Source organism: Acartia tonsa, chromosome 3 (genome assembly GCF_053477335.1).
Source record: "Acartia tonsa isolate MP-2025a chromosome 3, ASM5347733v1, whole genome shotgun sequence".
Lineage (NCBI taxonomy): Eukaryota > Metazoa > Arthropoda > Copepoda > Calanoida > Acartiidae > Acartia > Acartia tonsa.
In genome coordinates this window covers 24,189,596-24,201,247 of record NC_137262.1, presented here as the reverse complement: position 1 = coordinate 24,201,247, position 11,652 = coordinate 24,189,596, and the positions used below count along the sequence as shown (strand labels likewise).

The 11,652-nt window shown below is 31.6% G+C and overlaps 1 protein-coding gene across 1 annotated transcript; it reads right to left on the bottom strand.

Annotated features, from left to right (window-relative positions):
- Positions 1-342: 342 nt before the first annotated feature.
- Positions 343-8,144, bottom strand: LOC145313702 (ATP synthase F(0) complex subunit g, mitochondrial-like). The gene is made up of 5 exons (XM_080153251.1): positions 8,061-8,144; positions 3,296-3,365; positions 2,190-2,295; positions 1,676-1,752; positions 343-700 (listed from the first exon to the last, which is right to left on the bottom strand). The coding sequence occupies exons 2-5, from the start codon at positions 3,361-3,363 to the stop codon at positions 667-669; spliced, it is 285 nt and encodes a 94-aa protein (XP_080009377.1). The 5' UTR covers positions 3,364-3,365; positions 8,061-8,144; the 3' UTR covers positions 343-666.
- Positions 8,145-11,652: the final 3,508 nt, after the last annotated feature.

Genomic DNA, 11,652 nt, shown 5'->3' with positions numbered 1-11,652 from the left:
AGTTTTTTTAGCCCCAAAATGCTAAAGGCACGGGCTAATTACTCTAATATTACATTTTAATTTTCTCTATTTTATGAATATTATCATCTTGATGTTGCTACACTACTTATCAGCATATATTATACTTAACAATATATTTTTTAATTGTCGTTTTTAAGAAACAAAAAAAAACAATAAAAGCTAAGTGTGTTATGACCAAAGTTTATAAAAAAAAATATTAGCATCCTAGTCAAAAAAAAAAACACGTATAAACGTTACAAGTCTATGGCAGACTTACGGTTGTCGTGAATTGCAGAGAAGCCGCGCTACATAATACATAAATAGAATAAATAAGATATGTTATCAACAATAAAAATTTTATTTCTACTATACGTACACTACAATATAGCTTCTCAGATTTTGATCAACATTTTAATTAATTTCTTGACTGAAAAAAACACCAGGTTTACTTTTAAGTAATAGCTATATTCACTTGATATCCGAAAAAATGTCTATTTGCTTGATATCTAAGATTTTCAGAAATGTCTAATAAATATAGATATCCAGAGTTGTTGGTAGCTCACTGGAAATCTAGCTAGACATCAAGGACATCTAGAAGCAGAAATTGCTGATTCACAAGACTTGGCTGATGATGTTGGCGAATGAATTATTTTGTGTGTGGAATATTTAAACTTTGTATCCGATGATAGATCCCTTGCCTGAGCAAATAAATCTTTCTTTATGCAATCATAACAATAGTTAATAGTATTTTATTTTTGTTTTTAAAAAAAGTTATTACCTCACTGTGGGCTAGAATTGAATCAAGACAAAAGTAAGTGCCTAGCCCTGGGACCTATGTATGGTGAAAATAGACATAAAACCATGATGATTCCAGGTAAAACCAAAATATTTCAGCGGGGGCTTTTTGAGAAAATTAGATATAAAAATTTCAAGTTCAATTTTCACCCCCTAGGAGTTGCCGCAAAATAATGACAAGAAAAGCAAATATTATCTATTTTAAATAATGAACAACTTTGCTTTTATGAAGTCCTTCTTAAAACCTCTATATATATGATTTATTTTAGGCTGAATTTTCGTGACCTTTGCAAAGCAAGTGATAAAAATGGCCATTTATTAACTCCCTTCAGGAGTGGTTTTATGAAGAACTTTATAAAAGCAAAGTTGTTCAAAATTTAAAATATATTAATGATTATGCGGCAACTCCTAGCGGGTGAAAATTGAACTTGAAATTTTCAAATCTAATTTTCTCAAAAAGCCCCCGCTGAAATATTTTGGGTTTTACCTGGAATTATCATGGTTTAATGTCTATTTTCACCATACATAGGTCCCAGGGCTCGGCACTTACTTTTGTCTTGATTCAATTCTAGCCCACAGTGACCTACCTACTTGTTTTAAGACGTTACTATTTTCTTAGAATTATGAAAAGTTGTAAAAAGCTCATTTAGTTATCAATATTGCTATAATAAGAATCTAAACATAGTTAATGCTATTTATTTAGGGGGGGAGGGGGGCTCTCAACTGAACTCATGACACCTTGACCATTTTTCCACAAACTATAGTTGTATTTCTTCACTATTCATAAATAAAAACACAATGGCAAATACGAAACAAAAAACATAAAGGGAGAAGTAAGTCATCTGATCTTATAAATTAAGTTAAGAAAAGAAAGATTCCTATGCATTCTCCAATGAAGAACCATCCGGCGATCTCAGCAAGGACGATTGCGTTAACAGTGGCTTCCTTCACGGTTACCTTAATAAAGGATGATTATTAAAACATATTAGGACTGTGCAGTTTTACGGTACAGTTGTAAGCTACACTAAAACCTCTTAATATATTTGAGTAGAAATATTTGTATGTATCTCTTAATGATACCTCACAGGCCTCTTTTTACAGAAACTCTGTTTTTCATGGAGTGGAGCGGGATAACTGACAAGTTTAATAATTTTCTTGTGAAAAATTTCGTCACTATTTGAGATATAAATCCTTGTTTTTTTAATAGGTGCCTCTGAAGAGTATCTTTATTTATATCATATAGATTAGATAGTAGAATATAATTCTTCCACCCCCACCCACCCAACCCCCCTCCCAAAGGAATAATTCAAATGAAATTATAATTAGTTTTACTGTATTAATCCCCCTCTTAACAAATCTCCTAAAACTGATAGTTAACATAGAAGAGCACTTACTGTAGCCCATCTGAAAGTGAGGGTATCCTTGACAAGTCCACCGACACCCTTCACAACTCCAACCAGTTCTCCGGGACCGGGAGGGGTCAACTCAACCCTAGCATACCTGAAAATTAACCACATCATATGGAGGTGTATGCAATGCACGAAAGTAAAGTATCTCCTTGTATATTTTCAGGTGAAATTCTACCTTACGGGCCTGTTTTAATTGCAAGGGCAAGACATATGTGTACCATTTCCTAACCCTCCTCCCCTTAGAAAGAGATATTAAAAAAGCTGCAGTTGAAACCGAGTAATTTTCTAAAACGTTGCATGAAAAAACTTCTCTTTAATAAGAATTTAACTTTTTTTCTGGCAAAAGATTTAAAAGAAAGCAACAGATGACATTTACAATTAAATACAATTTTTTTTATCTTTGATCAGGTTAATTCTAATCACAGTTACATTAATAATGACCATATAAATTAAAGGGGGGGGGGGGGGGGGAGTTTTGATACATGCGTAAACCTGGTGAATAGGCTTTATCTTTGGACTGAGAGGATAAGATATTAAAGATAAAATCATTCTTGTATGATGAATTTTACAAAGTTTTCAGACTTTTTTGGGTAGGCCTCCACTTCCAAAGCTCCAGGCCTCCAGGTGATCTCTGGACAGGTAAAAAAAATTTAAATTTCTTATTTGAACAGTTAGAGGTAAGTTTATAAAACAACATAAGCTTCTATTAATAAAGCCTTTACACCAGGTTTACGCAAATGTATCAAAACTCCTTCCCCCCCCCCCCCTCCTTGTTTTTATCAAAAAAAAAAATAGTTGCTTCGCCACAAGCATCTAGGGGCTTTGCATTTAAATAAGTAAGAAGGTGCAGAAAAAATAGCCTAAACCCTCCCAATAGCATAAATATAAAATCAAAATAGCCTTGAACCATCCATGAATCTTCTATGTAAAGATCCCTACAACGGAAAGAATTCAATCAGTTTAGCAGTAAGTTATAAAAATTTTGAAAGCTTCAGACAAAGCTAAAGGAAAAACCTACTTACTACTTATTATATATAATAGGATATAGCTTGATATTGCTGCGATATGTAATTTGATTGAGAGTTATTTACCTGCCGACGGTGGGGAGATCCTTGAGGACAAACCTCTCCCAAGCAGTTGCCATACGCATCAAAGCCATGTCTGAAAGAATTTTTATGTATTTAGTTTATGCATAAAAGATAATAATTTCATCTACCGGACTATTCAATTTTATTTGGACAATTTGAAGCAAAAAATGTCTTCCTTAAAAAAATCTATTTTAAATCATTAAAACTGTGGCAACAGAAGAAAAACAGAATCATGTCGTTACAGAGGTTAGCTAGAACCATCGGTATAAACAGACAGGCAGACATACACATATAAATCCCGTTTCTTTAATATATGGATAAAACAACCATTGAACCTTGTCTTTAGTTGGTTTCAATTTGACAAAATTAATCCAATTATTAAGTTAAATTTTGCATTAGGTACTTGAAAACAAATTAAAATATGTACAATATTTCTTAAATAACATATTAAACATTAAAAAACAACTATTCTATAAAAATTACAAAATCAATAAGAATTTAAAACATAATGTTTCTGTGAAAATAACATTTAAAACAGAATTGTTTTTGTTTAAAAATAAATTGTAAATATTACAAATAAAAATAATCAAAAATATGGTTTCATAAATAATATTTTAAAGTGTGTAATTTTCTGTAGGTATCTAATTATAGCAATTTTTAGTTGTTTTCACTGGTTTTAAACAGAAAATCCATCATTCCTCAATCTTTTAGCTTTCTTTTTTCTTTCTTCCTTTTCATTCTGTGCCTCTATCTTTGCCTCTGTCCAAGATCTTTCCCTGGCCTCTTTAATTTCTTTCTGTAACTGTCTGTATTTGACAATGTTCTTGGATTTAGTTCTACTCCTGGTGTTTGAATAGATGGTGTGACTGTATTCAGATTTTGGTTTGTTCTTCCTCTTTGGCATGTGGTACATACCAGCCTATAGAAACAAGAAATATTTTATAAATAACATAAATTAGCAATTTTTAATTGAAACGAAGTAATGTTGATTACTTTTATGGTACCCCTTGTAAACTCATTAAATGGGACACATGCCATACTTTAGCCATGGCCAAAGAAAGACAGATAAAGACAATTGCATCAGAGATTTTGTATATGTTACACAGTGTCCTTCATTTCTTATTTACGATATGTTTACCAGAGATACCGAAACCTTAATCATATATTTTAAATTTTGGATTCATTTAAAATAAATCAATCATACTCTTTTTTAATGAACAGGCTCAAAGTTTTCTTTAAAAAAAAACTCTAAACTTTTACTTTAAGAGAAAGAGCGGTACATATACATATGTTCATATGAAGATATTTGGGTCTAGCCCTAATTCAAAAATGACATTGGACTAAAAATGCCATAACCATAAGCTCTAAATTGAGAGAACTGGCAATGAAAATATAACAAAGATATGATGGGTTGGTATTGTAAAGTTTAGATATTACACTAAAAGGGAAAGTAATAGTAAACTTTTCTATTTACAATACACAGTCAACAAGACCTCAACAGAAATTGATGAAATTACTTTCAAATATAATTTTGCTAGGGATAGGGACAAATTATCTGAAGAAAAAATTACAGGCTTTAAAATTTTTCAATTTGAAAAATAACAATTGGAGCAATATAAAATACTTTTTGTCATGCCCATTTTAAATTAGAGTTACAGTGGATCCCCTCTTCTACCCCCCTTGCCTGTCCCAGCAGAGTTTAAATGGAAGTTTTATCTTTCTGACCTTACCATTCTTCTATAGTATGTACTTTGAAAAGATTTGTAAAGTTGATATTGAAAGACAGAGTAAACATTTGAACAGTTCACCACATCTAGAGGAATCTAAAGGGAATAAGGTATGTATACAAGAGAATTAGTTATTCATCAGGAAATCCTTACATTAGTATGCAGATGTTTTTCTCATATGGCATTGTTCAGAGTGTCAGTAACCTAATGTCAGAAAAAGTAAGTTTAAATGTAAAAATTATCATTCAGTGAAATCATTCATCAGTCACAAACATATTATCTGTTTTTAATTCTCATTTCCTATCCCTTTTCATACCTGCACTAAATACACAATTCATAAGTCCCCAAACACCCTCTTTTCTGTTATAGAATTTCAACCAAACTATCCAGAAAGGTCAACAAAGAAAATGATGTGAGGGGGACAAATGGATTAATTGGATTTCGAAAACATTTACTTAAACATGAATGTAGTTACCTAGGTAAGTAATAATTAGGTTGGGGAACTAAAAAGATTGAGGAGGTAACTAGTAAGGAATATAAAGTTTGAAATTAAACTTAGGATATCTAAGAAAAAGAATAAGATGTAAGTATTGTTTTACTAAATAAAACATTATAACTATGATACTCAAATATTTCTTTCCTTTGATTGTTCTGATGGTCTATTTTTCCTAACTCCAGAATACCACAAAATATCATAGACTTCATCGTTCTCCCACTTCAAATTAATTGGAATTGGCTTTCTGTAACCCATTTTTTCTGACGAAAATTCTAATGAAGAATTTAATGCTAGATAGAAGCCAAAAAGTCCTAAGATCCAAGCACATATTGAGGCTAGAAATTGTTTCATCTTCCATGGAAAGTCGAAATAAGCCATTCCATACTTATACTCAACATAAGCATTTTTAAATCTTTGTCTAATGGTTATTTTCTCTTCGTGTACTGTATGTCCTTGGGCTGTAAACCAATCCTCAACCTCTTTAGCATCGGCCCCTGCATCCTCATAAATGCCATATTTTGGCCTCCAGTCGAATATAGATGGCGTTCCCTTCTTTCTAAGCTCCTCTGAAGTATATCCATGACGGTCATAGAAGTATCTTTGTGTTAGATCTATAAGGGTTGTATAGGCTTCGGTTATGTTGTCAAAGTTTTGTCTGGCATTTGGGTCTTGGCTCACGTCTGGATGGTAAATTTTAGCCATTCTAATAAGGTTTTAATTCAATATTACCTTTTGATAGTTTGATGGTTCATATTTTAAAGATGATAAGGAAGTATAATAAGATCTAAAAGGCCTTTCTTAAAGGAAGGTAACAAGAATCTCAAACGCCCTACTCATGGGTAACAATTGTAAGGGTGCGTTAAACTTGTCTTCTTAGGAATGTTAGTCTAATATTTTGTACGGAATCATTTAAAATAAATATAAAAAAAATTTATTGGTAATGCCTGTGGTTGTATCTAAGAATTGAATGGCTAGGTAATACCTACCTAGTAGGTATACCCAACAAGCACAAAAAATCAAAACATAAATAATTATTTTAAAATTATTGCAGTTGTTGTTTACAGTTGGGTCATACATACACTTAAGAAGCCTCAAAATAAGCTAATTGGGTTTCTTACTCTCTATTGATTAGAAAAAGATGACTTGGACAATTTCAAGTGCCTACCATTTTCAAATCCAACAGAAGCTAGTTTAGCAATTTATTAAAACATTCCTAAAGTAAGCCTTCTTAATTTCTGACTGTTTAGCAGTTCTTGGTATATTTAATATTTCATAGTAAGCAAATGGTTTGGATGTGTCAAACTTTGTTCCTTGGGCAGCTGTGCAATAGGTATGACTAGTATAAATTGATTTTGATTAACTTGGTTACTTTTTTATGCACAGAAAACAAAGGACATATGAAAAAAACTCTCCTTAAATATTAGGTACCTAGTTTTTTTTTATAGTTCACTATCGGTAGACGATAAAGATTACCTAACAAAAACAACTTTAAGTGAGAAGAATGTACATTGTACAATAAAAATGTCACATCATTATCAATTCAAAATATTTGTTTGTGACTATTGAAGAACGAAGAAAACCAAACTATAAAATATAAACCATAAGATCTATACAAGTTTTGATTTATTCTTAGGCAAATAGAAAAACACATAAGAAAACCTTCATTTGTTAAAATATAAAAAAAATCTATTTCAAGAAGGTACCTAGTGGTTAATTATTCAAACACCATTTAACCGCACAAAACTAAAATGATTGAAATTTTGCCAAAATGGAATTCCAGGAACTGTTTAAGGCTATTTTATCCCCCCTTAAAAAAAGTCTCTAGATGCTATTCCGTGAAGCGGCCGTTGATTCAGTACTTATGGGTATTAATTACGTTGATTGTTTTAAATCAACTTTCCTTAAGAATACACAGACAACATTTCTATGGCTAAGACAAACAGACTGATGTGTTGCTATTATATTAATTTGATTTGATGAACTGACAATTTGATTTCTGGTCAAACATCTGAGAAATAGGATTCTGGTTGCTGTAAAAGGCATTTTTGGCGGATTTGCTTATCACTTATCTTTCGTGGATTTCGAGTTTTGACAAAAACATTTCTGAAATCTTTAGTTTCTTGGTAATGGCCACATTAATATGAATAAATTACATTAGGTATCAGTTATTCGAATAGCTTAAATTTATTTGGATATTTTCTTTCATTTAAGAAATGTGTTATCATACTTTGACTTAAATAAATTTCTGTTAATTAAAATAGGTAAAAATTAATGTAATAACACATATTTCAAGCTATCTTAGCAAAAATCTGATGGAATTTCTTAGATAAAATTTTAAAATGTAAAATGAGTTAATTTAAAGGCAGCCATTTTTTCATTAAAAAATCACAATTTTTCACTATTTTATCTATAAAACACATCATACAAAGAGCAAATCACAACAAACAAATAAAATCTATCTAAATCCTATCCATAGTCAAAATAAGGAAGGTTAAAAGGTTTATAAAAACACAAAATATAAAAAATTACATAAGCGTAGTCTTACCTTAGTCTGCTAGCTTCAACCTTTTATAAGCAAATAAATGTGAAAACAGCTGATCACACTGAAACGCGCCAAAGACAACAATTTATAGATCAACATTTTTGTTGGTTAAGAATATTTAATCTTATTTAATATTTCACAATAATTATTTTATATATTATAAAAATATTTTTCAATATGAAAAATCATTTTTTTCGAGTTTTGAATATAACTATATAGATTATAAATAGTCTTTGCCAATATGAAGTTGTGTTTTATAGAAAGGGAAAGCTGACGTAAGGAACGAAAGCTCAAAATATACAATTAATTGCAGAAAATTAAGGATATTTATGGATAATGGAAACGTAACAAAATAATATATAACCGTTCACAAAATGCCGGTTATTTATTGAACAAGGATGTAAACATCCATGTAAATGGCATTTTAAATAATTATTTTTAATTTTTTTGAGTCGAAAACTACCTATAAATCTTTCGAATCAGAGATAGTTCAAAAGCAGATGAATTTATATGTCCGTCCCCTTCCTCCAAAAAAGTCGGAGAAAGCAAGGACGATTTCATCAAAAAGTAGCGAAGCTGTAAGAAATTATGTACGCGAAATATATAGTCAAACATACTCCCTCGATCAGTCCTTCCAAACCTGAGACACTTCCAAGCTAAACCCGTCAACCTTAGCCTTCAGAGCCATTCTTTCTCCCAAAGTTACAGAACCATTTTGCCGACTTCCCTTACCTACATTATTCTATTGGTCAGAGGTTCTTAACCTTAAAGACCTGCTGCGGATATGAGACATTGAGAGGGTGAAGGTTTGGTGATGGTGTTGGAAATACAGAAATTAACAATTATAGAGTAGCTTCGCTGCTTGAAAGTAAAAATCAACTTGTAGTGCATAACTTCAGAGGGATCTTGGACAAAGTAGCTTCGGACAAAGTAGCTTCAGACAAAGTAGATTCGGACAAATTAGCTTCAGGACAAAGTAGCTTCAGGACAATGTAGCTTCAGGACATTTACTTAAGAAAAGTAGCTTCCAAAGAAAAATAGTCTCCAATAGTAATAAAGGTCATGGCCGCAGCGCTCGGCCCCCTGGCCTATAACCTAACCTAACCTAATCTATGTTAGCCCAAGGACACTTATTTAAGTAAAATATCCTCAACTGATAATACATAGGTGGTTTGGAATTTCGTGGATTTTACAAATAGTGGTTGGCAGATTTTTACAATTTTTAATATTGTTTTTACAATTTTTAAAATGTTTTTACAATTTTTAGGTTAGGTTAGGTTAGGTTATATGCTAGGGGGCAGAGCGCCCGCGGCTAGGCAGGCCAGGGGGCCGAGCGCTGCGGCCATGACCTATATTAACAGTGGAGGCTACTTTGTCCGAAGCTACTTTGTCCTGAAGCTACTTGGTTCTGAAGCTACTTTGTCCTGAAGCTACTTTGTCCGAAGCTATTTTGTCCGAAGCTACTTTGTCCAAGATCCCTTCAGAGAAAAGAGGCGGTTCTAGATCAGGAGGAATTTTTAGCATCCAATCAGTCTCAACAGAAAATGCTTTTTTATGACTCTACATTAATAGACAGTCTTGAGTCCACTGTCTATCCATTCAGATCTCTCTAACCACTTTACTCTTTGAGTCCTATATTTTAGGAAGCTTCGCATAGGTTCTGTGATGGTTATATATGTTTTTTAAATTGTTTTAGGCTATTTTTTTCTCATCCCTTCTCATTTAAATACAGAGCCCTTAGGGCGCAGCCTCCAAGACTGTGCTAATTAATGAAAGATTTTTTTCTCTTTTAGTCCACGAAATATAAACGAGGTTTCATAATCATGGGACACCATGTTCTACAACAGTCAATTAATCTATTATGCTAAAAGTTTAAGTTTTAAATTAGATTTAAATGAAGAACAAATTTAGATTATGGGTAGAATTTCTTATTTTGAAAGTGGACCAACCTCAGCCCTTAACTTAACTCTGATAAAATGTAATCTGATGTATTGGGTATTGTTATTTTGTTTTCTAGGTTAATAGCGTAACAATATCTAAAAGTATGGATACTTAGTATTAGCTTTATTTTAAAGAAGATATATAAATAATTGTTGAATACATTTTATGTATTATGAATGTTGCAGGCAAATTAATGTTTAAATACATTTTCTAGATTTATTTCTTTTTGTGTATTTTAAATATAAATGTATATGTATGTAGAGGGAAATTAATGTGTAACAAGAGTTTCCTTTTAATACTAAATACTTAAACACAGTGGTATAGAATTGGTTAAAACAAAACAAGCTGTATTTCTGTAATAATATACAAATTAGTATTCAACTTTACTTACTCTTCCATCCAGTTGGCTTAAGTAAATGTATATAGTATGTAATCAGGGATCTGAAGGATAAGACAATGGCCGATAAATTAATGTTTATTTCAATGATGATTAAACAAAATTAACCTTTCTGTAAATTACAATTAGTAATAGTATAGTGAGAATTAGATTGATCCTGATAATGATAAGGCAATTGTCCCTCAATTTTCATTTTGGCCCACTGTGCGGAGTAAAAGAAGGAAGTTGTCTCCAGAGACTTCTTGGATTTCTGTCTCCTTAAGCTAAGCTCCCTATTCTACATTCTAAACAAAGTTAAACTCAAAATTCGCTACATATTAATATTACAAAATTATTTAAAGTTTAACTAAAAGTTGTGTTACAATTTTGAGTATATTTTATTAAATCTTGATTGGTGGATTCAAACTTTCAATGTTTAAACTTTTCAACAAATACTTGTTTTCTGCAGAAGGAGTAATTTTGTTTATCATCATTGATTACTTTTATTAAATCTTCATTGATTGATTTAAACTTGCACTGTTCAAGCTTTCCAAACATTACTTTTTTGTTGCAGAGTGAATAATTTTGTTCATTATCATTGGAGATATAAATAAATTTATCCTGTAATGTCTTGTATTATCCCTTATAGGATCCATGGCTTTAACATTTTTTTAAAATTCAAAAAGTTTTTTATACCAATAATATCAATCTGACTTGAAGAAAGCTTTAGTTGCTTATTATGAGAAATACTATAAGATAAAAAGGGTTTACAAAGTTTAAGTTCTTCAGAGAACTTTTTGAAATCTGGCACTTTTTAAGTTTGACCCTTATGTATGTCCTGTCCTTGCTTCCCTTGGGTTTTCAATAAAGAGAACAGAAGGATACACTTGCTTAAGAAGATACACAAACAGAATCTTTAGTTTCAAACACTAGGATTTCACGGAGTTTTATTCACGAATAGATGCAATTTTAAGAAGAAGAAAAATCTTTATCCCCAAAAAATATTAAGGCCAGGTGTTTACCCACTTCAAGCTTTTTAAAAGCGAATCTTTTCTATATTAGGGTAACGGTTAGCTCATTTGGTGGAACGGTTAGCTCTTTTTGTGATATAATTAGTAGGGTTGGGCCGGATATCCGGTGTGGCCGGATATCCAGCCATTTTCAATATCCGGCCGGATACCGGACATTGAAACTATCCGGCCGGATACCCGGCTCTATAATTTTTTATACTTTACACCAAAAATCTGCTTTTTAAAATCTTAAATGGCTATAATTTTC